This window comes from Acipenser ruthenus, chromosome 3, assembly GCF_902713425.1.
Source record: "Acipenser ruthenus chromosome 3, fAciRut3.2 maternal haplotype, whole genome shotgun sequence".
Taxonomy (NCBI): Eukaryota; Metazoa; Chordata; class Actinopteri; order Acipenseriformes; family Acipenseridae; genus Acipenser; species Acipenser ruthenus.
Window position 1 is genome coordinate 7,309,506 of NC_081191.1, and position 13,832 is coordinate 7,323,337.

Genomic DNA, 13,832 nt, shown 5'->3' on the forward strand with positions numbered 1-13,832 from the left:
CCCGCAGTCACATTTGCACAACCCCCTTACCCGCAATATCTTGTCACTGCTTACCTGCAATAACGTTTTACTATTCCAGCATACAGCCAATGAGAAGCAATGCATAATAAGACAGGCACACTCAAATCAGACCAAAACGATGATACAGCAAGCACGTAGGTTTCCAGCACAAGATAATGCATCCCAATCCTCTCTTGTCCCCCACCCCAGTTCCCGTGCATTTTCCCAATTTAGTATCTAATTGAGGAATTGGAATTGCTCACGTGAGAAGTTGATTTGTAGTTTGAACACGTGGCTCATTCAAAAAGCCGGGCTAGTCAAGTGATTTTTTGCTCTCGAATGTATTTGGAGGCGGTGCCGAGATTAACATAGTGTGACATTTTCACAGTATCTGCCAGGGGGTTCGGGGAAGACGAAAGTAGTTTTTCTCCTCCTTTTTTTCTTTTCTTTTTTTTTTTTTTTGCCAAGTCCGCCATCCTTGGTAAAGGCTGTTCTAAAATATTTTAGGCTAATTTATTTTCCGGGAGAGAGAAAAATAAAAATAAAAAACGAACACTCTCATGACAATCTGAGAGTATAATACTGCTTTTTCTGCAAGGGTTGCATTTCCCGTGCTAAACACAATGAATAAGCTTTATATCGGCAACTTGAGTGAAGACGCGAGCCCCGTGGAATTGGAAAGACTCTTTAGGGAGTGGAAGATACCTTTCAGTGGCCAGTTTCTTGTTAAAACTGGTTACGCGTTTGTAGATTGCCCAGATGAAAACTGGGCAATGAAGGCCATCGACACACTCTCAGGTAAGAGAAAATAACAGAACAGAATAAACATTGCTTTTTCTTGTATGTTAAAATAAATAAGTAAAAAAAAGAAATACAATTGCTGCACCAAACCGTTTAAATAATAATAATAATAATAATAATAATAATAATAATAATAATAATAATAGATACAATGAAAGGGTTCATTACAAAGTCTTGTTATCTTATTCATATATTACAAACCAGATCACGACTGAGGCCGAGCACGCTGTCCGGTATACAGTTACGATCTTTAAGTAATAAAATAAGCATGTAATGTGCATATCGTATGCGCAGTAAGTTATATTTAACCACTTTATTAAGAGCGTAAGACGTCCTCTTTTTATCAAAGTGATATATAATATATATTTCACCCCTAACCTAACTGGGTCACGAAGGCCAGTGAACGGTGTCAGTGTAAGATGTTTGCAATAATAATTTTAAATACCCCCCCCCCCCTACCAAACGAGGCGTTTCAATTAATTATGTACACACGGGCGTATCAAACTTTATTTTGTTGTTATATTTTGATTATCCTTCAAAAGCAGAAAGGAAACGGCAAATGGGTTCGACAAAACACATGACAGTATGCTGCTGGTTATACAATTAACGTTATGAGTGTAGCATATTGTATTGATACATACATTTTAGTTTTGGGTAATTTTGTAATAAAGCAACTGTTGCATGACACGGTACATTGAATTTTAAACCAGGAAACGCTGCACTTAATTAGACATTGACACAATTTAAGTACTTTGTATGTTAAGTGCCCCTTTTGAGTAAAAATATACAAGTCACTCGGTCACAAATACAGTAGGTTATTTGCGCGGGGCAATTCTTTAGGCTGTATCTACTGCGCTTTTAGAAAACATAGCTGCAGACGGACCGCACACACATCTATATTTAATTTCTTATTGTGGGCTATGTTTTTACATCAGGTTGCTACAATACACATTAACAATGTAATAAAGTGTTTTTGCAGTGCCGATTACATTTTTACCAAATAAATAAATCACAATCTCACAAAGTTCTCTAAGCTATAGGGAACATAATGTGTTGATTTTTCTGTAACCACCGAGATTCACTGAAAGGTATCTATTTCTATTTACAGGTAAAGTAGAACTCCATGGAAAACTCCTAGAGGTGGAACACTCGGTCCCCAAAAGACAAAGGTAAACATTTGCTTTCCTAACTCCAGAAACATGGTGGCTGAACATGAGTGGGCGTGCAGTAATTTGATGTATTGGTTAAAATACAAATAGTATAGCCTTGCTTTGGCCTTCTATCCTTCTGCTCGTGCATTTTTGTTTTTAACGCCTGATTTGACTAATGATTTTTGTTAATTGATTATGGTCGGTTTTAATAATTGTGTGTTGCTAAAAAAAAAAAAAAAAAAAAAAGTGTTCACCCAGCAGTTGTGGGGCATTAGCAGGAAAAGATGGGGTGTTTTAGCATTAGACTAACAAGCACGTGTGCAAGCAGTTATAAATGCAAACAATAAAGCATCATTCTTGATATGAGCGTAGCACTCTGTTAGTTCACATAACTGTCGTATTTATTTTTTTTTTTAAAGAAAAAAGAAAGCATTTTCAAATTTCGGCTTATATATTTTTCGGTATAGATTAATTGTTGCACTGCCTATCGGGCTAAAAAAAATAAATAAAAAAAAATCTGATGTTGCAACCCATCACAATTATTGAGCCATTTCATGCTTTGATTGCATATTATGATACATGTTATGTTGTGTGGAATGCGGAATATTAAGTGCATTCTATTCAGTCGTGTGTGTTATAGTATGTATGTACTGTCGCACAAGCTATAATGTAGAAGTGTAACTTCAATTTACAGTCAGTGTGAATATATTGATATAGTTAACGTTAATGTGACGCAACTGCAAGTTATGGAATTAATGAACGCCTGATGCGTGGTACTGTAATTTAAAAAAAATATATATATTTTCCGGGCCACGTGCGCACAATTTACGTATCAAATAGCCTAAGTAAATAGAATTGCATTTAATTATAATTCCAAGTCTTTATATACAAAGATTATATATTCTATTTCTACATATACAAAGCATTTAGATACCGACTCCTAAAGGGTTGATAACAAAATAATAATACTGAAGTGTGTGATTATATATAATAAAAAAAGACTTTACGAATTAAACCTTTCAGTGTTTTAAGTCATCTAATATGAGTAACTGTGTTTATAAACTACTGAATGGAAAACAATGGTTTATTTTTGCGTTATTTTATTGATATAAGTACAACCACTGGGTGATAGAGGCATTTCAATCTGATTTCATTCATTGAGAAAAAAAAAAACTACATTCGGCCCTGTGACGTGAAACTATAAAAATAGCAAAAGCTTGTTTTACATAAGTTCATTTCTAAATATTCTTTTTGAATTAAGTAACTTTTTTTGATGTGTGTTGGCACAGTAGTAATTTTGTATATTTCCAGATTGCAGAGTTGTGCAATTAAAGTTTTATTTTCCATCTTTGTTTGGCCAAAACTTTATAAACTTCTAATTATTTTGTTTAAAACGCATATTCAAGTAAAAACCCGCACATGCGCACACCAAGGCTGAAATTGCACGGTAAAGCTTGTGTAGTTTCTGTGGAGAATCCTGTAGAGATTTGGCTGAGAGGCCCGCCCAGGTGGCTAATATGTTGCCATAATTTACATGTATCTATATCTACATCCCAGCTTATATGAGATTGATATAGATAGATATATTATTACACATACTACTTTTGAGATTGGGATGTGGGGGGTAGAGTAGTTAAGAGATCATGTTTACTGTTTTATATATCCTTTTTATACATATATATTGAAGTTTTTGGGGGTGGGGTGAGGAGGGATGAGACTGTAGTAAATTCCCCCTTTTCCTGTCTGCCTTGCTTAAATTCCAGTGCTCTACTGAGCTTGTAGTGTGTGGTGGGGGTGGTTGAAATCCATACCCTCTGCGTAAGAAAGGACGAGAGGTAATGTTAGGGAGGGTTGAGCTGAGACTTTTGAGCCAATAATGGCTGAGTTTGCTAGATTCTTTTTTTTAAATTTTTTATTCAAAGTGAATTCTTAGGCCCAGCAGTCACTGCATTCCAACCCTGGTTTGGATCTGACGTTTGCACGCCCACCATTGTGAGAATGACCTTTGTACCTGCTGTGAAACGCAGGTTGGGAATATGGTGCTGTAGAGCATCGAGTGAAGCATTTAAACTGCTGATGAATGGGGGGTCTAGTCAACCCTTCTGAAAAGTTAAAGGCCGATTGGGAGGTGTCCCCTTTTTTACATTTATTAAAAATAATAATTAAGTGGCTACTGCTATCTCCTGAAATGGTTTATGGTTCATTGGTTATGATTCTCATGCCTTTCAGAAGTTATTCCTAATGTATAATATAAATAAGACCTTTACTTCATAAGCAAGTTTTTTTTTTTTTTTTTTTTTTTTTGACTGATCTGTTTCACTGTGTGCAAACCCAACTGTGGGGGCAACAACATTAAAAAAAATAAATAATAATTAAGCTTTTGATAGCACTATAGGTTACCCACTCTGCACTACTGCTAATGTAAAAGAGCAGCTGGTTTAGTGGAGTATATGGGACAATCTGTACATGGGACAAGCTGATTATGCAAGTACTCTGGCTGTCATTTGGTGGTTGTTTGGATGGGACATGACATGGGCCACCTGGAGAGGGGGAGGGGGGGAATTTTCACACACACACTGAAACACTTTGTATGATTCGAGTACATTCTTGAGCCACTGTAAGTGATCCAAGCCTACTTTTGTCGCCCTGTGCCTTTGTCTTTTTTTCTTTTAGTTTTGTTTACTCCTACAGCAGCTCCACCCAAGTCTGCTTTTCTTGCACAGTGTTGTGAGGGAACAGTTGATGGGAGTTCTCCAGTATATTTTTTTACATTTTAAATATCAATATAAATGTGTGTCATAAATAACAGCACTTTTTTGTATCCCAACTGTTATACAGTCTAGATACAACTAGATTAAAATAGAGAAGTAATTGTGGTGTCTGTTCTGGTGTTAAATATTTTTCCATTGAGTATATTGAAGATTTTTATTTATTTTTTACGCTTGGAATCGTAACTCTTTCGTGCTCTTATTTTAAGTTTAAAATGTTAAACATGACAACAAAATATTGCCTTCTCACTAATGTTAATGTCTCCTCTGAAGTGTACATTCTTTCCAAAATTTGATCTGTGTGTAACTTCCTGTATACTGTAGTTTGAATAGTGCATGACTCCTGACCCTAATAGCTAACATTGGCAGCTGTTGCGTTACTGGAGAGCCTGTCTGTTTGTAACAACTGTGGGCCTCCTGGTTGTCGGTTTTCTTGATGCTTTAAGCTCAAAATTCTTGTTTGCTCCCTTTTTATAAAGCATACAATCAGGGTCGGGTTATAGCTATTTGATAGAAGTCCGTACATTGTTGTAATTTGAGTGTCTTAAAGAAACCTTCTACACAGGATATCATTGAATTGTTGCTTTTGGCATGATTAGGTGATCACGGAATTAAATATTACCTGAAGTTTAGGGGAATTGTCTGTGTTACAATTTGTTACACCAATCAGGCACATATTTAACATGGGTTTTAGAGTAAGCAATTCACTCAAGTAGATTTATCTAGCTGTTTGGTAAAGAGAGATGTTTTGCAGGAAACACATGTGGGTGCAATTTGCGCTTCCAATGAAAAACATTTGATACTGGCTATTGAATTATTACCCACTTTCTACTAAATTGACAGGATTAAAATTCTTTAATTTTCTTCTACTATAGGTAGGTACACTTCTATTTAAAATAATTTAATAAATGTAATTGGCAGTGCAGTTAGTTGGATAACCAGTCAGTTGAAACCTGCTTCTCTCAAAATGTAAACTGGTTTTGGTGGGAACATTACGTCATTTAGTGAAAAATACCTATACAGCCAAATTAGACATTGGAAACATTGTCACCGAGGACTTAAGTATACCAGATCAGCCAATGGAATTCCTGTGCTTGCTTTTTATCTGCAATATTGCATGTTCTGTATTTGTTTACATTCTGTTCCTTTTTTTGAGAGATTTTAGTATACATCGGCACAATTGTTGCAGGAAATATGTTTGGCGTATGCACTTTTACCATTAGTGCCTTGTTTGTGATATAACGGCTCCTTTTTTAATGTTACACGGGTGCAAAACATTGTCTACAATGCGTTTTTTTAGTCCAAAGTGGTATTTTATTAATATGCAGTGCTGTATTTGTACACTTTATTCAAATAGACAAACTGACTCAGTATACCACTGACCACTTTATCAAATTGACTTGAATTTTAAATAGGAAGTGAGGCTGCTTGGTGGGCCTTTCATCCTCACTACAGAATCTTACAGCAAGACCTTGGCACCAATCATTTGTTTGAACTGTATTCCAACCACCACGTTTCCCTTGCTACAATATTGAGGCACCCTTCCCCCACCCCCAAAGGGCATTTGAAGGCTGAATTCCTACCGCTTTTTCCACAATGGGGGCATAGAGCAGGAAATTCAGACTTTTAGAAACCTTGTAGCAATTAAATACAACAGATATTTTTTAATTTACATATACATGTTGGGTAGTACAGATGTTAATCTATTTTAGATTGCTTTTGAGGTGGAATATAAACAAATGGCTAAAATAGTAGCTTGGGTTGGTTTTTTGTGTACCAACAAGCAAATGGAAATGGTGACTTTCACAAAAATAGTGATGTATAATTTGTGTGTATATGTTTATATATATATATATATATATATATATATATATATATATATATATATATATATATATATATATATATATATATATATATATATTAGTGAAAACCACTTTTGAGCTCTTAAAGTGATTCTTGACAGTTGAGAGTTCAAAAGCTGGCCTAATTATGTTCATGAATTCAAGTGATCTTGTTAATTACTTTGCTCAAGTGTTGGATGCACTTTAATGGTTAATGTAGGTCACAGACTAATAATGTATCCTACAAGTTAGACCCACTACCTACATGAGCCATGTATTTAAATGAAGAGGACAGCAAAACTACATAATTCTGCTTTCAGTTAAAGCTGCATATCTACATTGAATAGTTGATACATTAATGACAGTTTACACACAAAGGTTAACCTTTCATAACTTTAAAGTACACTATTTGAAATTTCTTATCCAGTAACAATGTTTGTGTACAATGTAAAGCTATTGATAACTCTTTAGCGTAAAGTACTTTTTTTCAGGAGTCATATTTTATTGGTATATTTACATGTTTTACAAATAACTATTGTAATCTTGTCCTGGAGTATCCTTGATCTAGCGCAGACCTATTAAAATAGCTTTTACGCACCTTTTTACTGGTAAATTGAGAAATATTTGGATTGTTTTCTTTTTATAGTTCTCACATTGTCTTATCCACTGTGGTCCAGACAGCTGCTGTAATAAGAATTGTGAATGCCTAGATCTACCCTATGCTAGGCACACAGAGAAATGATGGAACAGGTTGAATAGATTTAAGTGGAAGCTGCATATCTTTGAAGAACAGAACTAAAATATGTAATTAATAAGTTAATAGTTTCAAATCCTCATCCACTCTGCTTCCTTCATCTTTGTTGCATGCAGATGTGAAAAACGTTTTGTAGACATGTGGTGTAAAATAAATTTCAAAAACTCCAGACAATCTAGTTTTGTGAGGTATTAAAAAAACTTGTGTATTCTGAGAGAATCTGGTGTTCGCCATATACTTCAAACATTATTTGTATACCAGCACATTTATACCAAAAAGAAACCAAAAACCTTGCGAACAGAACTTCCCTGCCACAAGGGTTTAGCTGAATTTGAAGACAACTGCAACACACACCTGTACAAAGATACATACTTTTAATTATTTAAGTTTTGTCTTGTGTTTTGTCTTTGTGTGTTGTACAGTTTTATATCTATCTCGCATGCCAATTAAAGCAACAAAAAAATAAATAAAAAAAACCCTGCTTCCTTATTTTGTCAAGACAAACGACAGTATTCCTCACAGAATGTAAACATACATTGCATAAAGCTTCAGAAACAAACCTGAGCTGGGAAATGACATTTCTGGTAGACAAACATTTTGACATCTGCCTTTCATTGTCCAACATTTGGCTAGTATTCTAAGATTCTCTTTTGGGTTTTATGATTGGCGGTCTAAGGGAGACTATCTAAATCAACTGGTTTAAAAGATGACTCAAATCTTGTAGGAGTTATTATAGTATGCGGTGTGTCTAAACAATTCATTATTTTATTTTTTTTTCTTTTAGCTGTAGTTTCTACTTTGAATAGAATTCAATTTCGGTAAAATGTGGACTAACTGTTTTGAAATTAAGCAGTTAAAATTACACATGCAATTTCTAGGTTTATGATTGTGCCCCCCATTTGGAATAGTTTAAAGTATAGGATTGAATTAATGGATTTAATCTTCTACATACTTGAATGAAATTATTTCAGCATGCTATATTATACTCTGTTGGCTGTATGGTTGACTGCCTTCCACCCCCACACACAGAAATTTTGACTTATTCAGATTGAGAAAGCACATTTCTAAGTTGGTTTTACTTTTAATTGCATTGCTAGATTTGTTAAATTTGCATAATCAGTAAAAGTAGTTTGTGTTTCAAAATAACAAATGTATGACTTTGTGTTGTCAACATTAGGGCTGTGTTCAAAGGTTCATTCGCTAGCCAGGAATTCAAATGTAGTTTTAAACCGTCGAAGGTTTGTCAGTTGGCATTCACGCACTTTTTTTTTTTTTTTTTCTCTTAACAAACCGTTTGACAATGTGTGAAATACTCTAAATCGCACAATAAATGTCACTCGCATGCAAAATTAGATCTTTTGATTTGTATAATGCATATTGCATAAACAGAAGTCGTTGTATTAAAATCCACTACCAAATCATTATACATAGCAACTCTATATGGCGCTGCTGCTCTGTATGGAGCAGGGCATATGACAAAGCACTGGGGGGTACCTATAGCGGTTGTATTGCTTCAGTAATATATGTACTGAATACCTTGTGTACAAGACAGTGTAAGAAGTGCTATGGTAGAATGTGTTTGAAATGTACAAAATATATGCTAACACTACATTTTAACATTGAAAACTGAGCACTGCCTGCCACTCCAATTCAAACTTGCTGTTTATCGCAAGCAGCATCAATTGTGTAAATAAACGTTTTTATTTAAATTATAAAAACATGATTACAGTTCTATATGTATTTTTAAACATGTGATGTTTTATTCCATTTATATGGATTACATGTAAAATGAATAGGATTTTCAATCAAGTAGCTATGGTGACGTCGACAGTAAATTATGCAAATTAGTACCATCGAAGGTTCGAACCTTCCTTTGGTAATGTGTGCCAAACCGTCGAAGGTCAAAGTGTTCCTTTCATTGCAGCCCTAGTGAACATATTGTACCAATCTTTGCTTGTATGCTGTTGAAACTTGATTTAGATTGAGACTTTTATATACTGTAGCTAAACATCTATAGTAAGTGTTTGCAAGGTTTGTTACAGAAAGGAATAGAGACATCACCTTCCATTTGATTTACGAGTTTGGGAAGACCAAAACCTATGCTTTCTTTCTGGCCTCATTTGTTTTTTAAATTTACTTAACTATTCATGAATAACTTTCATGGTGTGCTGTTATTTCAAATTGTCAGTTTGTTTACATTTAATCTTGACTTTGTTTCACATAACTTGAATTTTTTTGGAGGGAAGGTAAGGTTTGGTGAAATAGGGTGCCTACGCCCCAATGCTCAGTTACATCTTGACCCCATCTACATTGGTGAAGAACCTATCCACTACTACATTTCAGCTGGATACAAATATACGACAGGCATTTAACAAGATAATTGTCATTTGCAAAATACACACAATAGAAAATGCAAGCACATTAACAAAATAGTATTCTGGATGTGGGGAAATGTAGAGAACATTCAGTCAAATACCTAATTGTATGAACTTGTATATTCAAAGAAACCGAAGCATCAACATTACGGTATATAGTTTATATTTAAAACAAAATTCAGGCATAACTTGAGCCAAATGGCTGATCAGTTCATAAATATTTGAACATGGATTTGCAGCAAGTTTCATCTCGCTGAATTTTCCTTCATTTCCATACTTTGTTGCAGAACATTTAGCTCCTTGTATGTGAATTCTGCCCCCTACCTATACAATTCAGTGCAGTATCCTGTAGCTTGCTAGCAAACTGTGGGGCTAAGAGGAATGCGTGGTATCTGTTTATATTAAGCTATTGTAGTGAGGGGGAGGGGTCTGTGATAGATTTAATTTTGGCTGATTAGTGCTTGCTGTTTTGAGAGCAGCAACCAAAGTCAGATAGGAACTCCTCTTTGCTGTTTGATTGGGAAACACACACATGGAGCAAACAGCCTTGACTTCAAGGGCTAAGAATGCAAGGAATTTAGTTGCATTACTTGATCACATTTGAGCAACTTCTGTGTTAAAAACCCAACTGGTTTGATTTTGGACCTTGACGGAATATTTCCTTTGTGGCTTGTAGTGAATAATGTTCGGTAACGTAGATCTGTTGGTTGGTAATATGGGCAGCAGTGTGGACTAGTGGTTAGGGCTCTGGACTCTTGACCGGAGGGTCGTGGGTTCAATCCCCAGTGGAGGACACTGCTGCTGTATCCTTGAGCAAGGGACTTTACCTAGATTGCTCCAGTAAAAACCCAACTGTATAAATGGGTAATTGTTTGTAAAAATAATGTGATATCTTGTAGCAATTGTAAGTTGCCCTGGATAAGGGTGTCAGCTAAGAAATAAATAATAATAATAATACCCAAGTTTAAGTAGGGCAGCTATTTTGTTGCTACTGAAGTAATTGTTGTTTTAAACAGCATTGTTTCTTTAAATTTTAGAGAGCAGCAAAAAAATGAAATAATTTCTGTCGCATTATAAATATATTTCTTGAAAAAATAAATAAGTCCCCCTCTGGGACCATGGTGTATTTGCATTACAAGTGTGGATGAGACTTAAAAGTAAATTCTTCTTAGGGTCTATCTAATTTTTTTTTAATTTTTTTTTTAAAACAGGAGTCGCAAACTTCAGATCAGGAACATCCCACCACACCTGCAGTGGGAGGTAAGTGTGCGTTTAATTTGGGAATTGTGTTTAGGGCAGGGTGTGAAAGTAATATGTTTGCAAGATTGAAAAACCTGAAGAGAACACTTTTTTTTTTTTTTTTCTTCTAAGTGAAATGGAGCCGAGTGGTTCAAAACTAAAATAAATATGCCGCTGTCGGGGATTTTCAAGTTCTTTTAAACATTAGCAGTTTTTTTTGTGATTGGCTAATCCAAATTTTGATTTTTTTACATCTGAATAAAATAATGTCAAATTAAAGACCTGCATTCCCCTGAAGGAACCAATTCCTAAACTTGGAGGATGAGTATCTTGGAGTAAAACTTCAAACAGTGGGTGAATGCACAATTCTCTAAACTTGCCTAATATTTATTCTAAGTTTAACTAACTTCTCTGAGGGATTTCCTTTCCTAACGGTTCCTTGGGATAATCTCTAACCCTCCAGGTTTCAGTGTAACCAGTTTTTGATTGGATGCTCAATGACATGGCGTTAGGTAGGTTATTGCTCCCAGGTCTATAGTATCGGTGGGCTGGCAGGAGTTGAGTTTTTGTGGGGATGTGGGTGTACTTTCTGAAGGTCTTGTGCTACTCCCACGCTGAGCTGGCACCACGCCTCTGGCATGTGTGCAGTGACTCCCTATCTTTTAGTTGTGCTCAGGAAATCGCAGAGCCTGTACAAAAACTGAAATCAGTGTAAAACTGCCGTTTGGCATCTTGTGGTGAATTAAAAGGTAAGTTATTTTTTGCTGAAAATAAAGAAATCTGTTTGAATGCTTAACTGCCAGGAGGAAACGGTGTAAAGTGTGTTCATAAATTTGCTGATGGGTAAAAACATGAGAAATCTGTTGAAAGCCTTGTTTGCTGCGGGCATTAATATACTGTTGTAGTTCAATGTGTAGGAGAAACGTGTAAGGAGTAGATGGCTGCTCACTTCTGCAGCGCTGGGGAATTCAAGCAGCTGCTGTCCTCTTCAGATGTTACACCCACATGTTTTGACCAAATACAACCAAACATTGGAATGTAAAGGAAATTCACACCTGTAATACCTATAACACAAATCAGAGTTGATGTGCTTCATCTATGCAGAATTTAGTCAGACAATCTGTACACCTGGCAATTGTGGTAGGATTTCCTACTTTAAAAAAAAAAAAAAAAAAAAAAAAAAGTTTCATTAGTTTTAGTGTTAAACTAAAATGTGGTTATTCTCTAATATAATTTGTTGATGAACCAGTCTATTGGTAGTTAGAGTTCAACACATTTCTCAGTGCTGTCCACCGGGACTTCTGGAACTTAGTTATGTAGTATTAGTCTTGCAGCAAGCTGCTTTTAAGACCCGTTTGTCTTACAAAATTTGTGGAACGACGTTTAATTTTTTTATTCATGTTTCTGTACCTTTTAAAACAAATCTTGCTCAATAAATTTGCTCAAGCCTAGTGTTGTCGGTAGACGGCAGCAATATACATCAATGCTAATTTAATACATATTTTGGTACATGTGACTTTTTAGGTACTCATGATCGATGGTACTTGGTATACAATAAATTGCATCTTATTGCTAAGGGGGACAGAAAAATCTAGGTTAAAGCAATCGGCTATCCGATTACCAAGATAACAAAAGTAAGTGTAAGAAGGGCTCTGGTATTTATTGCAAAGGTTTATTTTTTTATTTGTAGTAGCTTCAGTATTTTTGTTTTTATAACCTTGCTTATAAGACAACTTCACTACAGCGCTTTTTGTCAAATGGCAATAATCTGAAACATTGAATAAATGGTCATGTAAAAAAATAATAATGAAAAGGTCTTTAAACACCTTGTACTGTGCGCTTTTGTTTTTCACTAGTTTGTCAAGGAAGCTTGCCAATAAAGGATTGCTTGCCATGGCCTTCAGTTATAGAGAATTGCATGAGGTTATGTCACAAACGGTATTTGCACTGCTGAAGTCACGTAAACATACATGTTTCCATGGAGATTTACCCAGCCTTTTAAAGTCATACAATATTTTAGATGCACATTTCCTGTAGCACGTGGTATGTGCATGGTACATCGCACACATGACTCTGGAGAGAGTTTCTGAACTGCGTGGAAACCCAGCCACTATTTAATATTGAACCTGTCGTTATCCTTTTAATTATATTCCCCCCCCCCCACCCCACTTTCCTTGGTTTCATAAGAAATGTCATCTCTGCAGTGAATTGTGGGATTGTAGTCTCGGGCAAGGTGTTGTCTCTGTTTTAAAATCGACAAAACAATACATTTGTAGATTGCTAAAGGCAGCACCTTTTTATCAGTGCTATGTGGATTCTGTGTATTTTGACCATAGAGTAAGTGGCTGTTAGTAAGAACTGCATTCCAGAGTGGTGGTCTGCACAAATAAAGAAGAGGAACTCAGAAGAGCAGTCCCAGAAGAGGAACTGCCTCCTTGAGCAGTCCTTTCAGTTTGTATGAAATTCCTATGTGACCTGTGTTGCTGTAAAAGCAATGGAGGTGGTTATATTGGTCATCCACAATAGCTACCCTTCTTTCCCTCCCCTCCCCTCCTCGTCTCTGAACATGTTGCTGTTTCAAGCTTGTTTGCAGATTCACAAACGACAGCTCCGCTCTCCAGTGATCAAAGCTTCCCCTTATTTAGAATGCTGTATCGGGGCTTGCATAGCCAATCAAAATGGTTGGGGATTGGTTGGAGGCAGATGTGTCTGTATAGGAGTGGAAGGTGGCAGCTCGCTCTGCTGCTGCTGCTGTTGAGCAACCAATCATCACATGGAAATAGTGTCAGTTCCTGCCTTTGGTGCACCTGTTGTGTAAAACAACTTGCCAAGACCCAAGTGATAGTAAAGCAGTAACTTGGTGTTTTGTACTTGTTTGTTGCTGCATTCTTCTGAATGGT

At 35.9% G+C, this 13,832-nt stretch overlaps 1 protein-coding gene across 2 annotated transcripts in view; it reads left to right on the top strand.

Annotated features, from left to right (window-relative positions):
- The first annotated feature begins 226 nt into the window (after positions 1 to 226).
- The window catches only part of LOC117435385 (insulin-like growth factor 2 mRNA-binding protein 3), a 45,702-nt gene continuing 32,096 nt past the window's right edge, over positions 227 to 13,832 (top strand). The window contains exons 1-3 of one of the 2 annotated variants that reach the window (XM_034058490.3): positions 227 to 798; positions 1,910 to 1,970; positions 10,905 to 10,953. In XM_034058490.3, the coding sequence (XP_033914381.1) occupies positions 624 to 798; positions 1,910 to 1,970; positions 10,905 to 10,953 (285 nt within the window). In that variant the 5' untranslated portion in view covers positions 227 to 623. The remainder of the gene's footprint in view (positions 799 to 1,909; positions 1,971 to 10,904; positions 10,954 to 13,832) is intronic. The other variant, XM_034058489.3, reaches the window with a different exon arrangement.